Source organism: Humulus lupulus, chromosome 4 (assembly GCF_963169125.1).
Source record: "Humulus lupulus chromosome 4, drHumLupu1.1, whole genome shotgun sequence".
Classification (NCBI taxonomy): Eukaryota; Viridiplantae; Streptophyta; class Magnoliopsida; order Rosales; family Cannabaceae; genus Humulus; species Humulus lupulus.
Genome location: NC_084796.1, coordinates 67,794,516 through 67,815,902, shown reverse-complemented (window position 1 = coordinate 67,815,902; position 21,387 = coordinate 67,794,516). Strand labels below are relative to the sequence as shown.

Sequence of the window (21,387 nt, the reverse complement as noted above, 5' to 3'; positions counted from 1 at the left end):
TCATTGCAAAAGCAGGAGAAGAGTGAAGCCTGAGAAGGTATGCCTGATTTGAAGATGATGAATTTGGGACCTTGCCAAGTTTTGATGCCGAAAAGGGAACTCGGTTTTCAATTCAAACTATCACAAGATTGCCTCATAAATGAGTTAACGACACAGACAGAAGAGAATGTAAAAAAGGGATGGTGAAAAAATAACAAAAAAGAAGACGACTAAAATGATATTTGGTGAAGAAGAAGACACGAGTTACTTTACCAAAAGGAAAATAAAAAACAAAATGGCACAAAAAAAAGTCGGTAACCAATTTCAGTCTTTTTTTTTACCCTTACTTTTCAATGGCCAACTCACAACTATTAGATACCAAAAATGCAGCCTATCCTTAAATCCATCTATCCACGAGTTCTTGAAGTGTGTGATCCCTCAAAACTAATAGAGGAATTACATAATTGGCCTTCTTTTTTTATTGCAAAAAACCATAGAAACATTAGCAAAGTAAATTCGCATATAAATAGTTAAATTGAAAAAAAAAAAAAAACCGGAATGTAAATTCTACCATTAAAACGGACAGACTTGAATCCTATGAACTCATCCCGTTACTGACATGTCTTGTTTTGATTGGTAGAATTAAAGCAGTTTACTTTTATTCCAATATAGAATATCTCAACCCTCCAAAACCCTAACCTTTTTTTTTTCTCTCTCACTCGCACACTTTCTCTCACTTCCCTCACCGAGTACCAAAAAAATCACTGGCGCTAGGGTTTTAGCGGAGCTTCAGAAGGTGAACTAGGGTTTTTGCCAGAGATGAAGATTGTGGAGGACAAAGGCAAAAAGCCGAAACTCGCTGACAAAAGCGAAGACCAAAATTCCGATGCAATCGATGAGAAGCTCGTCCTTTCCATCGAGAAATTGCAGGAGATGCAAGACGAGCTTGAAAAGGTGAAATTGCCCGAGTCCTTGAACCAATGCATTCTAATTTACAACCCGAAAATTTTAAGAGAGTTTATTCTTTTTTTACTTTTCTGTTTTTGGTGATTATTTGGAAAATCAAGCTTAATTGAACCGTATACATATATTATATATCTATATATGTGCATATTATCATTTACTTGTGTGCTTTTACCGATTGAAATTGTTGGGTTTTGATCACTGACACAACTCTTATTAAACATGCGTGAATTCAAATAGACATGATTTTCTGGGTCAGGATTGTTTGTTATGTCTGTATATTTTTTTTATTAATTGATTTGACTAATAAACATGCTTTTCCCGAGTAACATATTGGGGTTTGGATCATTGACATAACTCTTATTAAACATGTGTGAATTTAATTAGAAATATGATGGTTTGGGTCAGGATTGTGTCGTATATATGTATGTATGTATTTTTTATTTTTGAATTATAAGCAATTGTGAGTTTCTCCACCCTCTGATTTAAGATAGAATAGGGAAATTTGGGTTTGTGGCTGCTATTATTGTAATATTTATTTTTGGGTTAAATGCTCTGTTTATTTTGTTCTACATTACATTTGGACCTTATGGCTCTATACTTTTAAGATGGAGGAACCAAACAAAGAAGTAACTTTGGTTGGTTTGAGTTTAAAGTATGATCAGTTATTGTTATAAGCACATAGTAGTAATTAGCTGCTTGGAGAAATGTATTAACTTTTTTATTGTTTATCTGAGCATCCTAGATCAATGAGGAGGCCAGTGATAAAGTCTTGGAGGTGGAGCAGAAGTACAATGAGATACGCAAGCCAGTGTATGATAAGCGGAATGATATCATAAAATCTATTCCTGATTTTTGGTTAACTGCTGTAAGTGATCTGGGTTTCTCCCTGTAACTTTTGAAAAGAGATTATATGGTCGTCTATAATCTAGTTAATGAATTGTTTAAATTAATGATTTTTTTTCCCTCTACTTTGCAGTTTCTGAGTCACCCTGCTCTTAGCGAGCTTTTGAGTGAGGAAGATCAAAAGGTTGGGGTTTTATTTATTTGTGCTGTGGTCCAGAAATCTATTACTACTGATGTTGTTCATTTTATTACAACATTGTTTAATGTACATTGTCAGTTTACTATGGTTTTAATACAACTCATCGATTATATGCTAACTATTTCCCTTTAGTTTTTCAAAGCAAAGAATTTTCCAGAGGGGCTCTGTAATACATTTTAAATAGTTCTTTTATCATGTTCTTATACACTAGTATATTTGTACTCATAATTTCTTCTTCAGATTTTCAAACATTTAACTTCCCTAGAGGTTGAGGACTTCAAAGATGTGAAATCGGGTTACTCAATCTCATTTGTGAGTTTTTCTTATCTTCTATCTTTGCTTTGAATTCATTTTGGGTCATAATATTTTATGGTGCGATTCAGTTCGGTAATATACTAAGTGGCCATGGTGTTGTCTCCATTATTTTACAGAACTTTAGCCCCAATCCTTATTTTGAGGATACAAAGATTACCAAGACTTTTATATTCCATGATGAAGGAACAAAAATTACTGCTACATCAATAAAGTGGAAAGAGGGAATGGTATGGGCCTTTCTATAAGTGACTTAATGTCATTATCGCTTTTGTTTTATTTGTGGGTATTGTAACTAATTAAATACCTATTTCTTAAGGGCATACCTAATGGAGTTAGCCATGAGAAGAAAGGGAACAAGAGGCCTCCAACTGAAGAAAGGTTAGTTCTTTATTTCAGATAGACATGAGCTTATGCAGTATTTTGTTCTCAAGGTAGAAGTTTACTGAATTGTTAAAGCAGCCTTTTTAGTCTAATACACACCTTCATTAGTGATTGAATTATTTGTTGTTACTGTTAATTAATTTTTTCTTCCAATTGTGATAAGTGGGTTTTCACTTGAATGTGCTCTCTTTAATGACAGTTTTAAATGACATTACTGTAATCTTTTCATTTAATTTATGGCTGCCTCAAAATCAGTTTCTGCATGCTGTTGGTCAACATGGTCCATAAGATAATTGTGGTTAAGCATCTTTTTAAATATGCAAAATTTGATATTTTTTGTTTCTTTTAGTTTTAGGATGGAAGCAAATTTGGAGGAGGAATTTAAGAAATACACCTAGTTTTCAATTTCTCTTTTGCTTGTTTATCTTTTACCTATGTGAAATGTATCGATTACAATAGTAGGTTCTGATTTATTCTAATATTGTCTGGTTTTGCCTGAAGAAAATGCATCACCGTAGCAGACTAATTCCTTATGATTTGAAAGCTTACTGATTTCCTGTTTTACCTTTTTGATTTAGCTTCTTTAGTTGGTTCAGTGATACTCAACAGAAAGATGACATGGATGATATCCATGATGAGGTTAGTTCTATTTGCAGCAACAATGCTTATGCTCATGTAGCATTTCAAATTATGTTCTTGAACTCTGTGCTGAGTCTTTCGTGCACTTTTTCTGCTTTGCAGATTGCGGATATAATTAAAGAGGATTTGTGGCCGAACCCCCTTACATATTTCAACAACGTAACCACCATTTAAACCCTTTTTTTTACTGCAAACCTGTGTTACTTTATAAAATTTCTAACTTTTTACTGCAACCTGACTTAGGATCCTGATGAGGAAGATTTTGATGAAGAAGCTGACGGAGAGGTAAATAAAAATGACTTTTTTGTTTGTAGTGTAACTAGTCTTGTGCTCCTAATTGCATAAATGGGAGATCCTGTCTGACTTTAAACCAGATGCCATTTCCATAATGGACACATTTTGCTAAATGAACATAATCTCAGTTCTGTTTTCAACTGATAGATGTTGTATTGTGTGAGGTGTATATTCTAGTTTCTTTTTGTTTGGCCCATCCAGAGGTCTCTCTCAATTCAAAAGATTTCTAGTGTGCCATTAGGGGGAGTTATTCAAATGACATTCGAACTAGGAAAAATCCATTTTCTTACTTCTGAAAATTTACTGTTGGGCAGGGAAAGGATGACAATGATTCTGAAGATGATGACGAAGATGATTCTGATAAGTCTGATGGCGAAGGTGACCAACTAGAAGATGATGACGATGAAGGTGACTGCAAGTGATGTTCTCATTTGGACGTTGGTGGCCTCTTTTTTGTTGCTCAGCTTTATGTAAAGTGCTATGTAGTGGAAGTGGTTGCTATAAATTGTCAAAGTATCTTCAGGTTATAGAGGAGGTTGACCATATTAACTATTTCCTAATAGCAATCTCAATCGTGTAGTCAAACACACTGCTCTCGTGGTTTTTCTGAACTTCCTTCCTTCGTTCTTTTTTTTTTTTACATATTGACCTTTCATCGCCTCTTACTCCCCGGTTTGTTATTTTTTGGCCAATATTTATTTACATAACAATTAGGTTATTTTTGTGGTATCTTCCTCCATATATTATATATACTTATCGTGATCATTTTTGTTTGTATGTTTGTTAAGATTGTCAACAATGAAAGGACATTTTAGATGATGAATTTAGTAGGGTGTATTGGCGGTTTATTTAGGATTTTGAAATGTTCAACATATAATTTGCTGCTGATTATGTGACGGGTTGAGGGGTTTTTTTGGGTTTGTGGCTTTTGACGATTTATTAACCGGCTTAGGCTTTTTTTTTTTTTTTTTTACAATGAACGTGTATTTGAAATTAAACCAAGTGTAATGCATCCAACCAAACCCATACAAGTTTAAAATGCATGTTATGGCGTAACATATTTTCAACTATTGAAGTTGAAATCAAAAATTGAAGGTGAGATCAAAAATTGATGTCACGTGATAGTATGCATTTTGAATATGGAGAATGACAATATTGTAAAGCATAGAGAAGAGCCAATAGAGAACCTATAAGCTACTTAGAAACTTCAACAACAAAATATAACATTTCAACCAGATGGAACAGAACATGCCAACCAAACAAAACAAAATTAAATATTTGTAACCAATAAAGAATAACTGGGTAATACTTCAGACGGAAACAATCTCAAAATCCATGTCAAAACTGAAGAAATCAAGATAGGCAATAAAATACCAAATACTTGGGTTGTAATTATCTCCCTATAATTAAGTACATGACTGCCTTGATCGAGAGATCAAAACGAAATGATCAATAGACCTGCAATGCGCATGACCTAGTACGTCATCATTCACTGTAAGGGTTGTTCTCTGTATAGAAAGAGAAGAAGGAAGAGAAGAAAGAGAGGGTGAGGCAGGAGAAGAACTAGAAGGAGAAGATGGGACAGGGATAAAAGGTGAGGGAGGAGAAGGGACGGGAGGCAGAGGATAGAGGATAGAGGGAGAGAAAGGAGGTGCGAATAGCAGAGGAATGAAGGAAGAGGAGGAAGAAGAGGCAGTAGGAGGAGGAAGAAGAGGCAGTAGGAGGAGAAGGTGCAAAAGAAATAGAAAGAGAAGGAGAGAAAGGAAAGGCAGTCTCATGAAAGACTACATAGCAGGAGATGTATAGGCGAGCAGTGGCAACATGTAACATAAGTACCCTTTATGATGAGCACTAAACCCCAAATATACATACTCAATAGAATAGAATTGCAATTAATTTTTATTGTTCGAGCGAAGAAACAGGAAACAAGCACAACCAAAGATACGTAAAGAGGAGTAAGAAGGAACTTTGGAATAAAGACATTCATAGGGAGATTTATGAGAGAGGAGAGGAGTGGGAAGGCAAATAGACAGCTTGTTGAAAAGCGTATGGCCAAAAGTGTAAAGGAACAGAAGATTGGGCAAGCAAGGCAAGGCCCTTCTCGACAATGTCACGACTTTTGCGTTCAACATGCCTGTTTTGTTCTGGTGTGTGGGGACAAGAGAGTTGGTGGATAATGCCATGTGTTTCTAAAAACGGTTTGAGGGGACAGTACTCACCACCCCAATCAGTTTGAAGTTTCCATATTTTGGCATTAAATTGTGTCTCAACAAGAAACTTAAACTTTAGAAAATATGACTTGGTAGCATCTTTAGTAGGGAGAAGAGATATCCAAGTAAAACACGTGAAATCATCAATAAACAAGAGAAAGTAATGAGCACCAGTAGTATAATTTTCAGGGGAAGGTCCCCACAAGTCTGAATGTATTCATTCAAAAGGTACAGAAGACCTAAACTGAGATAAAGGAAAATGTTGTTTGTGGCTTTTGGCCATTTGACAAGCATTACAAAAAAAGAAATCAGACTTGGGAGACACATTACAGGAATGTAAGACACGTTTAACTATAGCAAGTGATGGATGTCCGAGATGATTGTGCTCGACTTGAAGAGAGGAAGACTGTGCAAGAAAGTCATGGACAAGAGCATCGGAAGACGAGACACGCAAAGAGTAAGGAGAGGAAAGTTTGTATAGACCATTTTCAAGGCGCCCTTGAGCGAGGAGGGTCTTCAAGATGAGATCCTTCACAAGAAAGAATGATGGATACAATTCAACAAATGCTTTGTTATCAGAACAAAGTTTAGTAACAGAAATGAGTTGTTTAGCAATAGAAGGAGTACGAGGAACATGTGAAAGATGAAGAGGTCTAGAAGATGTAGGGAGCACAACTGCACCAATATGAGATATACCGATAGACTTACCATTACCTACCATGGTCTGGTTAGTACTAGTGAAAGGATGAGCATCATCAAGAGTGCCAAACTCAAGATTAAAGTGGTGAGATGCCTTAGAATCCATGTACTAAGCAGGGTCATCAGAGGAATGTGGGGAAGCAGTAGTGAGGAAGGCAAAGGCTGAAGGGGAAGGGGCAGAAAATGGAGGCCTATACTGAGGTTGATAGGAGAGAGGAATGCGTTAGTAGCAGGTAAGGGCACTATGGCCAAGTTTACCACAAATTTGGCTTTGTGGTTTGGAACTAAAAGAAGTAGAACAATTCAAAGGGTGGGAAGGAGGAGCAGGGGGTCAACCAAGAAGATCAGTGGAGAAGGGAGCTTGTGTTTGAGGAGGGTAGCTGTGGTTAAAAGGAGGGACAGAAAGATAAGACAGGAAGGGCTTGTAATTGGTCTTTCTGGGTTTGGAGTTGGTGTGGGGAAGTTGGGTGAGGTTAGCTTGGGCTAGTTCCAGCTGAGGAGTAGCCAATCCCACACTGAGGCGATATTCACATGACAGAAGAAGGTTGTGAACTTCCTCAATAGAGGGTTTATCAGCACGAGCAGAGATGGAGGTGACAAAACTGCCCCTCAAGGGTATAGGTAAATTGATCACTGAAGAGAGAGGCTCACCAATAGTAGCATACTTGTCAAATACATCCCTTAAGTTGATGAAGATATTCAGAAATAGAGATACCAGATTTCTTAATGCACCAAAGCTGAGTACAAAGAACAAGAATAGTAGCCATAGAAGGGGATTCGTAGACTTGATGAAACGCAGTCCAGATCTCACGAGCAGTAGCATAGTGAAAAATCTTACCCATCATCACCGAAGTGAGAGAGGAATAAATCCAACACATCACGAGCTGATTCTGACTCGCCTAGGTGGTATACATATGATTGAGGTCTGTCCGAGCATCATCAAATTTTTTTGGAGGAATAGGTTTTGAAACCTTCAAAAAATTCCTCCAAACCATTATCAATAACAACATTATGTAGCTGATTTTTCCAGAGTAGCATATTGGTATCATAAAGTTTTATAGAAACGGGCTGGGTAAGGAGGGAAAAGAGGAAGTGGAGGATGAAGAAGAAGAATCAGGGGTTTGGATAAGAATAGAGGCAGAGGTGGGAGTGAGTGGAGCCAGTGGGGTATGCTCGTCGGTATTAGACATCGGAGGCAGTGGCCAAAGAGGCTACTGATACCATATAAATGTTGTTCTCTGTATAGAAAAAGAAGAAAGATAATGACCAGCTAAATTGAGATATTGTTACTGATCGTGTGCATAAAGAATGAATATACAAAAGTTAAGTACAGGTATCCATATATTACAGGAGCACAATACTCTATTTAACAACCTAGAGAATGAAAATCCTGTATACTAAAGGTCACTGTCTGTATTTACATTAGTACGTACATCTTGGTTAACATTCACATATATTGACATTTCATCTCAATTGCATTAATTTATATTTAGAAATGAAAATTTCGGCAGAGAAACAATACCCAGTGGAGCCTCATTTGATATGGTGTTTTACACCATATTAGAGATTCTACAAAGTCTCACTTGATAATCACGAAATCTCACATACCAAAATCAATTAAAATTCAAGTTTTATAAATCAAATAACTAATAGCACGTAACTGCTAAATTTTATAATAATCAATATTCTAAAAAGAATAATCACACTCAAAAGATACACTTCATGGCTTTTACAATTTTAATCAATCCATAGACACATTAGAAGAAAATCTGTATGGGAAACTAAAGCACAAAGCTTCCATTCCTAATGACAAGAAATATATACATATATATGCATATACGTATATGAATATAGATATATTTAGTATTTACATCATTGATCCCCTGATTTTTTCTTCTCCGAACTGGAATGGTAAGGTTATTGGCCTTATACAGATGAAATAATGGAATGATATCATGTATTTATTTTTGACGATCTCCTTGAAAATAGAATTTTATTTCAATACAATCCTTGAAATAACATTACACACCAAGTTAATAAAAATAGATATAGATATTCTCATACCTTCATCCTGTCCGCAATGATTCTTGGCATACTGGTTCTGAGTGTTGGATTTGGAAAACATCGGACAAAAAAACATTATGACAGTAATGTTAAAACTATTTGTGAGAGGGGAAAAATGAATAGAAACATTTTCACAAACACATTGTATACTATAATGTGTGTATAACAAATCAATTTCATGTATAGATACTTTGAAATTGGGTATTTCAAAACAAAATAGAGAGAGTGCAAAAGGAATCAGTTAATTTTAGAGAGTTCGCTAATATTTTTTTTATAAGTATTTAATCATTTAAGAGTTTTTTTAATAATAAATAAAAATTCAAATTTGTAAAAAGTTGTTTAAACGATGTACATAAGCTAAAATAAGAAAACATAAAAATGGGACTAGAGTTGCTATAAGAAGGTGACAGTTGCTATAAGAAGACGTACTGGAAAGGGTCGTCGGAACCCCTTAATAATTATAAAGTGGCTGCTCATTAAGTGTAACAAATAGAAAAAAAATATTGAGTTAAGCTCAAGCTTTGGTTTGGAAATGGGTAAGCCGAGTATTCCCACCATTGATTTCTCTACTTTTTCCATAGAATGTGACATGAATGGAAAGAGGAAAGCCGTGGAGATTATAAGCAAAGCTTGCTCCAACTATGGTTTCTTTCAGATCACAAATCATGGAGTCCCACATGAATTGATGAGTGAAGCCATTGATCTTTGCAACCAATTTTTTGGGTACCCAGATGAAGAAAAGCTCAAGTCCAGTCCTCGGTCCGGTTCACTTCTTCCCGCCGGCTACAACAGGCAACCGGATCACTCGGCTGATAAGAACGAGTACTTCATTGTCTGCCCTCCAAACTCTAATTCCAATGTCTAACCACAAAAACCCCCTCACTTTAGGTAAATATATATATATATATATTTCTATATATATATATATATATACTGATTCCAAACTCTGATTTTAAAGCAATTCACTTGATTTTATGGTATTAGTTATAGTGACTAATAGCCATATATATTGTTGTTAGGGAAGTGTTGGAGGAGATATTCTTGAAAATCACCCAACTGGGTTCAGTTGTGGAGAGTATTTTGAACGAGTGTTTGGGACTGCCTCCTAATTTCCTTAAAGAGTATAATAGTAATCGGAGCTGCGATTTAATGGTGGCCCACTGATACTTTCCGGTGACGGAAAGCGAGAATAACGGAATTTCAGCACATGAAGATGGAAATTGCTTCACTTTTGTGTTCCAAGATGAGGTTGGGGGCCTAGAGGTTTTCAAGGACAAGGAGTGGATTCCAGTTGTGCCTACTCAAGGCGCAATTGTGGTCAACATAGGCGATGTAATTCAGGTAGTCTTTCTGGCACATAACTTACTAGTTACTAATTTTGTTGATAAGGACATGTACTTGAATGGGTTGTTTTTTGTGAAGGTGTTCAGCAATAAAAAATTGAAGAGTGCAACTCATAGAGTAGTGAGAACAAAAGGAAGAAGCCGATGCTCATTTGCATTTTTCTATAACTTGCAAGGAGACAAGTGGGTTGAGCCATTGCCCATATTTACTCAAGAGAATGGAGAGTTACCAAAGTATAGGGGGTTTGTATACAAGGAGTACCAAGAGCTGAGAGTAAGGAACAAAACTCATCCACCGTCGAACGCCAAAGATGAGATTAACATCACTCATTATGCAACCAACAGCTAAGGAAGAATTGCTTAAAAAAACCAACTAAGGAAGAATAAGACCTGAGATGCTTTTGTATTTTGGTTTAACTCTATGTTCTTTTGGAAATTGGATACTTGCTATAAAATAAATCTAAGATACATTGTTAGTAGTGAAAAAGTAGATAGAGATTTAAGTTTTTTTTCTTCAATTACAACATGAGAAGTAGTCTAATAGATATGGAAATTTAAGTTTAAATTTAACAAACATATTTGAATCTAACTAGAGTACGAGATTATAAAAATAATAACAATTTACCACACTATTATAATTGTTATAAAGAAATTAGAGGTAGGAGGCAACACCGTAACCCAAATATAGTGCCAAAAAAACCAAAAAAGTACAGATAAGAGAATAGAAAGATGAAACGTTAATTAGAATTTTACATATAGTGCCAAAATGACACTACTTTTACAAATTTATTGCCATACGATATTTTTTACATTTTTCCTGTTTATGTTTATCTTTTATACAATTTGATATTTTTTAATATTACATTTAGACTATATTGCCTATCCGTAGGTTTTATTATTTTAAACTTTCACTGACACTCTTCCCACTCTTCTCTTATACTTTTCCCACTCTCTACTATATTCCTTCTTTTTCTGATACAAGATCACTCTTTAGACTCTTCATTTTTCTTTTATTTTTTCCTAAAATTTTTTGTTCTTAACTGTTCGTATAGCAATTAAGCCCATGTTTCTTGATGTTATATATAGTATCTCTTACAATCTATGACCATTCTACGATCGACATCTTCTATACCTTTACCGTTTGTAAAGAGAATACCAAAATCCACAAAGAGTTCGAAACAAGCTCTAGTAATGGTGAAGAAAGCTATTGTGAAGCGAATTAAAGAGAATCCAAGCTCTCATAACTCACCTAAACTCGAGTCTTCCAAAACTCAATCACAGAAAAGAAAATTGGTTTTGGATGCTGTCAAACAGAGGAAGGCGAAAAAATTGAAATCAAGCAAAGGAGATTTGAAAGATGTGGGAGATGATCAGAAGAAAAATATTGTTAAGAGTTGCATGTTGTTTCGATTGTACTATTTTGATGTTTGTTTTTAGGGTTTTTTATGTTTTGAATCAATACTCGTTAATGATTGCTTTTATTATGTATTTTTGATTGGTTTTACATTTTAACGCACACAATGTGTTTGATTTAATGTTTGTTTGAATATGCATTGTAAGGTATTATGCTATTTTGTTGGAAAATTTCGAAGTTTATTTTTTTACTTTGTTACTGTTTTATTATTATTATTATTATTATTATTATTATTATTGTTTTTACAATATTGTTATTTCGTTTACAGTATATTCACATGTGTTTTGTTATGTGGTTGTGTTGTTGTTTTAGTATTTATTTATTATTTTGTTTAGGTTGTTCTGATGTCGGTGTTGTTCATTTCATGTTTGTTTATTGCTTTGTTGTTGTTTTATTATTATTATTAATTTAATTTAATTTTGTTTCTCTTGTAGGATTGAGATTACTTAATCAATCAAAAATAGTTTTTTCATTCCCAGGTTGTTTCTTGTTGTACTTACGAGGTTATTAAGGACCTTAATGAATATTTGTCCAATAAACAAAAGGAAATGTTTTCTCATACTTGTTTTGGTAGTTTTCTTAATCTTCTTGCATTTAAACCTCAACCTCAATTAATCCATCCGCTGTTATTGAAGGAGGTTAAACAACCAAATGAGTACGAGCTTTGGGTTATGATTAGTGGTATTAGACCGAGGTTTAGTATTGAAGAGTTTTGTTTGATTGTTGGTTTAGATTGTGAAGGGGATTGCAATAGTTTGAATTTCAAACAAGAGTCAAATAACTTTTTGGATAAATATTGGCCAGATTCTGATAAGATTTCAAAGCAATCTATTTGTGAATGTTTTAGGGCTAAGAGGTGGGGTGATGATGATGAAGCTACCATAAAATTGGCTGCTCTGTAATTTGTTCAGTGGTTTCTTCTTAGTTCTAGGAAGGATAGATAAGTTACGCGTGAAGATTTAGATGTTGTTGATAGTGGTCGTCATGATGAGTATGCATGGGGTAAGAAATATTTTGAAGAAACCATTATGTATTTAAAGGGAAAATTAGTTAGCTGGCACAATGCCCTATATCATTCAAAGGAAGAGAAGAAAGTTAAACCTTATTATACATTGGTTAGTTGCCCACATGTTTTTCAAGTGTAGTTTTATGAGAGTTGCCGCTATATGGTTGGGAAGTACTAAAAATTGGTTTCTGAAAATATTCTAAGGATTCCTAGGTGGAGTTGTTCTATTACTCCGGAGTTCAAATTGTTGAAGGTTATTGTTTTTGACATTCCAGCCAGTAGGGTATAGTTTTATGTTGCTGTTATGTTAGTTTGTTGTTGTTTTACCATTGTTTGGCCATTAAATATTAATTTGTTTATGTTTTTTGGTTATTGTTATGTAGTTGAGGTTGATGAATTTAAAGCCAAATTATGATGAGCTTTTTGTTTACAAGTTGGCTGGATTTGATTATAACACAAATATTAATGATCAACGGAAAGAAAAAGTTGATTATGTGTCTAATGCGAGTTCTGGTGGTGGTGAAATCCCAAAAACCCTCCTTGATCGTTCACTCCAAATTGATTCGTTAAATGCTAAGATGGATTTGCTGGTTTCTAAGCATGAATGAATGGCTGCAAAATTATTGGATTTGAAGGAGTTTGTTAATTCTCAATTTATTTCTATTTCTTTTGTGTTGTCTATTATGTAGGAGAAATTCAACACTGTTTTTGTTGATTCACTTGATAAGGTAGTGTTGTTGTTTTGTTATTTTTTATTTCACCAGCAATGTTACAACACTGGTTGTAACGACCCAAAATTACTAATAAGGCTTAAGGGCCTTGATTAGTGTGCCGGGAGGGCATAATTGGTTTATGTGTGATTTAAATGATTAAATGCATGATTATGTGATAAGCATGCTTATATGATTATATGGATATATGAGATGCATGATTACGAGTATTACTATGCATGTAGGCCCTGCTGAGATTATAGGGGCGTAATCGTAATTTTGTCATGTTGAGGGCATAAACGTGATTATTTGTGATAAATTGTTGAGACCACATTATTATGTGGATATATTTGCAGTTTGTGGCTCGAGGTGATCCTAGTGAGCGGTTTAGCGAAATAGTCACAGCGGGGGTTTATACCCGGCTCGGGGGAGCCTGGGGTATTTTTGAGAATCTGGGAAATATATTGGAGATGTATAGACCTTGGGGAAAATAGTTGGTGATTAGTAATATGACGGGAATTAAGTGGTAAATATTAGGGACACTTGAGGAACTAGTGGGAATAGGGAGCAAATGACCAAAATGCCCTTAGAGTGATTAAAGACTTAGGTTTATTTGGGAGGGCAAAATGGTCTTTTGATGTTTAAAAAGGGATAAGGGTTATTCTGCTTTTTAGACTTAGTGGAAGTTGTAGAAGGAGTTAGAAGCCGAAGGAAAGAAAGAAAGAAGAAGAAAAAATAGAGACCTCTCCCTCTCCCACACGATTTCCTCTCCTTTCACCCTTTCTCTTGGATTTTGAAGCTATAAGCTCAGAGGAGGTTTAGGCTAGAGCTTGAGACTTCGGTTCTTGGTGAAGCTAGGAGGTTCAACTGGAGTTAGTGTCCAATTAAGGTAAAGTTTAAAGAGTTTGGTCTGAATTTTCTGATTGTTGATTATCGTTTATGCTCTGTATTATGGTTTTCTTGATGGGCCTTGGCTCACGAGTGCTACGTGGTGCAGGTAAAGGCAAGGGAGAAGTGGACTAGTCCTGATTTGGAGAGCTCTGGGGCAGAATGTACATAGTCAGCTGATCGGCCGCCACGACCGATGAGTGGTATAGGGACAGGAGAACCTAAAGTGCTTATTTTGCCACTAGAGTGGCTTGTGGTTGTACCTAAACTTTGAAATTTTGTAAACTGTCCTTTACAACCTATTTTGGGATCCCATGTATTAAACGTTTATTTTAATGAGAAGTTTTCTATTTATGACCAAAATATTTTAACCCTAACCTAAATACGACTTTAGGGTCATGTTTTCAACTATATGACTTGATTAGCAAGTCTTGCACCTTTATAATCACACAGTGTAACGACCTTGGTTATCCACGGTGTTACATTGGTTATCAATAATTGCTTATTTCTCTACTTTTTGCTCTTAATGTAGGTTGAAGATAATGTTTCTGACGATGATGGTAAAGAGAGTGGAAGCGATGATGAGAATCAGAATGAGAAGGAAAATGAAGAAGAGATAGATGAGGAAGTGGAAGAGGATGATGGGAAAGACAAAATGAGAATAGTGAAGAAGATGGTGGTGAGGACTACAGTGAAGACACTGAGAGTGAAATGGACCCATAGCCATGTTCAGTTGTCTAATGCCAACAATATGAAGATTTAGTTAGGTTTATTGTCATTATGTTGTGAACTTTAGTTTTTTGAACTTTTTTTTGGACTAACTACAGATTTAGTTATTGTCCTGTTGTTCCCTAATGTACTAATTTATCTGAAGCATATTGTTTTTTGTACATTCTTACTATTCAATGGTGGGAGTTATTTTGATTTAATGTGTGAATGTGGGAAAATCACTAAAGGTGCAAGGCACTCAGGAAGGAGGCCTGCTTTATGCCAACATGTGTCAAGTCTTCTATGAGTTACGTCCCTTGCATTGAAGAAGACTAGCATCTGAGGGTGAAGGCCTCGCTATGCGAGGCCCAGATTGACTACGCCTCGCGCCCCTGAAGACATCACATGAGGCCCCAGGGCCTCGCCATGTTGCTCTGGATGCTGCGACGCCGCCCATGAGCGAAGCCGTGTGCCGAAGGATCTCACCTATGTGCAAAGCCAAGGATTTCGTTGCGAAGGCCTCGTTGCCTTGAAGTTGCACATAGCAAGGGCCTCACATAGTGAGGCTGGCCAAGTGAGGGAGGGCCTTGCATAGCGAGGTTGGGGTCGCTTATTGAAGACTATGTTAAGCCTCGTGCACCCCTTGTGACGTCCGAGTGCCTCACACTGAGAGGCTTCACATAGTGCAGCCTGCCAAGAGCTTTGGGCACCCCTTCCGACACCAAGTGCCTTACACCAAGAGGATTCACATGGTGTAGCTAGCCAAGCCTCATGCACCCCTCACGACACCAAGTGTCTCGCCCTGTTGCTCATATTGTGGTGACACCCCCTATGAGCAAAAGACACTTCGCCCATATGAAAAATATGCAAAGGGCCTCATTGTCATGGTGTCGGGGCACGGAGGAAGGCCACACATAATGAGACTTCATTGCCTCATCATGTATCATATGTCCCAAGCCTCCCAAGTAGAGAAGGAGAACTAGTAAGTGTGTCCAACACTTAGCAAAATACTAGAAGGTGATGAGAGAAGATATATTTTGGAAATGGGAGAAGGACCTTCAAGTACGAGGGATGTGAACAGGTACGAGGTGTACGACCCTGAGGGAGGCAAGGGCGTGATTTTGACATCAGTGCCTGGCAAGTAGTGGTGGTACGAATCAATACAAGAGGTGGTGGCTTGACCTGCATACCTCTGACCCTGTACTGACTACCGATACCACGACCCTCTGCTCCTCTACAACATGCCCCATAGGGTACCAACGTACGAACTTGTCCCTTGGGACCACCTTGTATCAGAGGCCATTAGAGCCCATCTATAAATAGGATTCGACCCCTCAAATGAAGGGGTTGGAAAAATTCATTGTAGACAGAGATAGTAAAGCCATATATGAGATTATACTCCATTGTTGTTCTAGATGTTTCTTCCTTAAGTTTTTCCTAAGTTCTATCTACGTGGTTTTCACAACAAACTTTGAGTTTTCCATCCATATATCGTTGACGAGTTTCTGCTGTCAATAGTTTGGTGCCATCTGTGGGAAGAACAAGTATCAAGCCAACGTTCTTTCATCACTTCCAGCAAGGAAAAATGCCAAGGCGTTCAAAACGCTTACGTCAACTACAAGAGGTTCATCTAGACGGATAATAGCTGAGGGTCTCCCGGAAAGACCCTCCTCCGCCTAAGCATGGAGATATGCCGGAGGAACGTCCTGCCCCAAGGGAGGAAAAGGAAGTATCATCTCCGACTGTCCGGCCCGACGAAGGTCATTCAGAGTCGCCAGTGTACCCACATCCTCGGCCCCCGGTGGCACCATGCTCTGCCCACCAAGACTCGGTTCCCTTTACACACAGGCCAGCAAGAGTCACCGAGTACACTCGGTGAGTTCTAGCTCAAGAACTCGCTTCTATGAGGACGAGATTCACGAGTTACACAAAAATAATTGAAGGTTGGAAACCACACTAGAAAACATGTAGGAGGTTTTAAATGACCTTCTACAAGGAAAGTCGAGCATACCCCTTCCGAAGCATAAAGAGAAAGAGCATGAAAGAGGGGAAACCACTATACCTGTAGACAATGGGAGAACCTGACTTTCCACTAGCAACACTCCCCATAAAAAGTACCATGAGGGACCTAGGCCGGCGAAATACCCCCAAGAGCAAAGGCGGAGAGACGACACTGGTCATAAGAACAAAGTCGAAGTCAATGGGAGGATGTTAGAAGTAAGGATGACACCTCCCATGGCCCCTCCGAAGGGAAAAGAGAAGAGAAAGGAAAACCCTATGGAGTTGAGAGACTCCTTGAATAGGAGGCAACATGAACTGGACACCGAGATAAGGAGCCTCTGGAGCAAGATCGTCACAGTGTCTGGGGGGCACATTACTGATGATGAGTTTGACTATGGGTCACCCTTCACGCGAGAGATCCAGTTACTCTCGGCTAACTTTAAAGAGCCTCATATGACCCCATATGAGGGCACCTCAGACCCCAAGTACCACTTGGACACCTTCAACGATTTAATAAAGCTAAGAGGGATCAATAGCAGAGCAGGTGTCACCGTTTTACTGTCACGCTGAAAGGGTCTACATACAAGTGGTTCAAGAGGTTGAGGCCGGGGACCATTAGATCATGGCAACAATTTTCCGATGAGTTTCTCCAAAAACATCATGCCGTACATGATTATACCATGCCAGGCACTAGCCTCGCTAATATAAAGCAAGGTGAATGAGAAAGCTTGAAGAGCTACATTCATAGGTTTAACATGGAGGCGGCTAAAGTGGGAAGTCTGACCAGGGGAGAACTTAAGATGGAAATCAGGGCTGGAGTGTGCCCAGGCAGTAAGCTTTGGGATAATATGCTCAAAAGGGAGGTCACTGACTTAGATGATTTCTAAGAATGGGCACAAAGGTACATTCGTGTCGAAGACGACCATAAGAACCTGAAGGAATCACTTGTCAAGCCCTTAGCCCCTAAAGGTTCGAATGACGTAAAAAAGAAAAGGGTGTACGAAGGGCGAAGATATGACCACCAGAGGAAGCACAAACACGGAGGTAATCCTAGGAAAAAATCCCACACCTTCTACACTGACCTAACACATACTAGGGAGTATATCTTCGTAGCGAACGAGAATCAGGTCCCCTTCAGAAGACCCCCACCAATGAAGAGATATCGGTCAAAGAGAGACCCCGGAAAGTACTGTCAGTATCATAAAGACATTGGCCACACCACAGTGGAATGCACTCATTTAAAGATGGAAATTGAAGAACTCATACACAGGGGCACTTGGGTAGATACATCCGAAGAGAAAATGAAAGACCAGATCATAGGCCACCCTTGCCACGAGCATGAGAGGTAGCCCCAGAGGTGCAAGGAGAGGTGAGGACGATCTTCAGAGGACCAGGATTCGGAGGAGAATCGAGAAAGGGGCGAGATAGATACACCAAGGAAGCCAGACGAATTCCACCCCCATGCATGCTAAGCTTAGAACAACGACCCACGATAAACTTTAAAGGGGAAAACAACTAAATAACCTTCACCGAAGAAGACATGCGGGGTGTGCATTTTTCGTACAATGACCCCTTGGTGTTAAGTGTACAGCTGGCTAACATGAAGGTGCATCGGGTTCTGGTAGACAATGGGAGCTCCTTAGACATCCTATATCGCCTGACCTTATAGAAGATGGGACTGATAATCAAGAACCTAAAGCCCTGCAACACCTCCTTGCATGGGTTTACAATAGACTCGATACAACCTCTGGGCACAATCGAGTTGGCCCTCACCATGGGAGAGCTACCTAGACAGACCACTGTAATGACAAACTTTGTCGTAGTAAGCTGTTCCTTAGCCTTCAACGCGGTATTAGGGAGACCCTCCCTGAGAGAATTGAAGGTGATAACCTCAATATACCACTTGGCCATAAAATTCCCAACTCCTGGGGGAAAGGGGGGGGGGGGGGGGGGGGGTTAGCGAGCATGAAAGGGGAATAGAAAGAAGCAAGAGAATGTTATAAAATGTCCATCTGCACAACCATGAAACTACCAGAACCTATGGCGATGGTAGTGCATGGGAGCACAAACCCGCATGAGTCCAACCCCAAAGTTACTAAGGAGACCAGAATCAATGGTTGTGCATACGTGCCTGAGAGGGAACATTGGGTAAAGCTCCATTTTTAGTACGATAAATCTAAAGGGTTACCATAGTTAGCCCCCCAACATAGTTGTGAGTCCTCCCCTTAAAAGTAGCTATGGATTAGGGGGTAACCTAGATGCTCGGATATGCAGTAAGAACAATCTTGCCATAGATATCTATGTACTCTGCTCATTTTTAATGAATATGTTTCTTATTGTCATGTCACACTCCTCATTTACATGAGCATGTATCTAACTCTCGTGTACCTATCACCAATTGGAATTGTCAAAGTGCATAAGCAAAATGATCAAAGTGCCTGATGAGATAAATCTTGCCAACCACTTGGGGGCAGTTACAGCCAAAAAGAGTCCTAAAAGAGACTTTTATAAAAAAAATAAGGAAGAAAACCTTGCAAGGAATCTCTTGAGTTCACGAGGATCAAGATCCTCGTGCACCCCTCACGACAACAAGTGCCTCGCACCGAGAGGCTTCACATGGTACAGCCAGCCAAGCCTCGCACACCCCTCGTGACATCAAGTGCCTCGCACAGCGAGGCCCCACACGTCACGGCCTGCCAAGAGCCTCGCGCACCCCTCACGACACCAAGTGTCTCGCCATGTTGCTCATATTGTGGTGACACTCCTATGAGCAAAAGACACTTCGCCCGTATGAAAAATATGCAACGGGCCTCGTTGCCATGGTGCCAGGGCAAATAAGAAGGCCACACGTAATGAGGATTTCATTGCCTCATCATGTACCATATGTCCCAAGCCTCCCAAGTAGAGAAGGAGAACTAGTAAGTCTGTCCAACACTTAGCAAAATATTCAAAGGTGATGAGAGAAGATATATGTTGGAAATGGGAGAAGAACCTTCAAGTATGGGGGACATGAACATGTACGAGGTGTACGACCCTGAGGGAGGCAAGGACATGATTTTGACATCAGTGCCCGACAAATAGTGGTGGTACGAATCAATACAAGAGGTGGCGGCATGACCTGCATACCTCTGACCCTGTACCGACTACCGACACCACAACCCTCTGCTCCTCTACATCATGCCCCACTACTTTGACAGGGTACCAACGTACGAACTTGTCCCTTGGGACCACCTTGTATCAAAGGCCATTAGAGCCCATCTATAAATAGGCTTTGACCCCTCAAATGAAGGGGTTGGAAAAATTAATTGTAGACAGAGATAGTAAAGCCATAAATGAGATTATACTCCATTGTTGTTTTGGATGTTTCTTCCTTAAGTTTTTCCTAAGTTCTATCTACATGGTTTTTGCAACAAACTTTGAGTTTTCCATCCATATATCGTTGACAAGTTTCTGTCATCAACATAATGGATATTTGTGTTTTGGTCAATGTTATTATCTATCTTTTTGCAGAAAGTTATATATATTTTATAATTTGATATTGTACTGATTGTTTTTTGTTTAATATATCATGCATTATTATTGTGATATAGTATTAGTAATACTAATATTAGTCATTATGTTATTTTGTTGTTGTTGTTGTGACAGTTGGTCGATGTTATAGCAACTATACCTGATGTTGTGAAACTTGTGAAGAAGAGTGAACTTAGCCCTGCTAATGAAGATTTGGACTTCGAAGATGATGTAGCTATTGTGTCTGTAATATTCCTCCAAGAATATCATGGTATTTTGGTAATTTGGCTTGTGAGAGAAATTTAGTCATTTTACCCTTTAGGGGTGTTTTCATAATTTTGAGTATAAATGAATTTGTTTGTGAATAAGTATGATAATTTTTATTATGTGACAATTTTATGAAATTATGTTTATGAAATATGGAATTATATATCGATGGAAATTTGGTTATTAAGATGCAACTCATAGAATTTATTATGTTACATTAGATTGAGTTATGTATCTCTAAATGCATGTTGTTTGATTTTGGCTTAGGATCTCGGTAATGTTACTTGAAGGAACGTGATCGTGGTTGCTGCTGGATAGCGAGGTAAGAAGAGTGGACACCTATGTGTAGGGTGTACGCTCGACGTACTTAAGAATAGTTTTATTTATATGTCATAAGTATGAATATGTTTTAAGCTATGCATGATATGTGTATTTGTGATATGTAGTGTATGTTGTATGTTTTGCGTGACATGCTTACGGTATGGTAATTTTCATGTTTATGTTACGATAAATTGCATGCTTATGATATGTTGAAATGCATACTTACGTTTTCGTGCTCGGTTGGACACTTGACCAGAATAGTATTGGTCTACGGCTGGAGTGATTCTGGTATGGTATGATATGTTATGTTAGTTATGTTTTTGATATGATTTATTTTGATTGTGAATATGCTATGTTATATTTATATCTTGTCTTATGAATAGATTGTGTATGTTTAATATTACTATGAATATAATATTTTTGGTTATATGTTGTTTTATTTTGGGTTGGAGGGTTGTGTCCTACACAACTCTTCTTACTAAGCGTTAGCTCACGAGTATTATGTGTTGTAGGTGCCATATGTTGATTTGTTTTGTGGCGATGAGTGAAGTCCAATCAAGAAAGAAATGTATATCATGAGAGCCATTCAACCTTGATACGATCAAAGGGACATAAACGCCAAAGTTTTAC

General features: G+C 38.0%; 1 protein-coding gene and 1 pseudogene across 1 annotated transcript; both read left to right on the top strand.

Annotated features, from left to right (window-relative positions):
• Positions 1–672: 672 nt before the first annotated feature.
• LOC133830522 (NAP1-related protein 2) lies at positions 673–4,381 on the top strand. Its single transcript, XM_062260512.1, has 10 exons — positions 673–933; positions 1,688–1,810; positions 1,922–1,972; positions 2,228–2,299; positions 2,419–2,529; positions 2,619–2,680; positions 3,262–3,322; positions 3,425–3,481; positions 3,566–3,607; positions 3,931–4,381. Exons 1-10 carry the CDS (start codon positions 799–801, stop codon positions 4,036–4,038), a joined length of 822 nt encoding a protein of 273 aa, XP_062116496.1. The 5' UTR covers positions 673–798; the 3' UTR covers positions 4,039–4,381.
• A 3,874-nt stretch (positions 4,382–8,255) lies between these two features.
• LOC133830521 (flavonol synthase/flavanone 3-hydroxylase-like) lies at positions 8,256–10,560 on the top strand (annotated as a pseudogene).
• Positions 10,561–21,387: the final 10,827 nt, after the last annotated feature.

What these genes read in the sequence shown, in the direction of transcription:
- LOC133830522 (XM_062260512.1), top strand. Translation starts at nt 799, where the DNA reads ATGAAGATTGTGGAGGACAAAGGCAAAAAGCCGAAACTCGCTGACAAA. An exon ending in CTGATTTTTGGTTAACTGCT is followed by an intron (nt 1,811 to 1,921) that starts GTAAGTGATCTG and finishes TCTACTTTGCAG; the next exon opens with TTTCTGAGTCACCCTGCTCT. An exon ending in TAAAGTGGAAAGAGGGAATG is followed by an intron (nt 2,530 to 2,618) that starts GTATGGGCCTTT and finishes CTATTTCTTAAG; the next exon opens with GGCATACCTAATGGAGTTAG.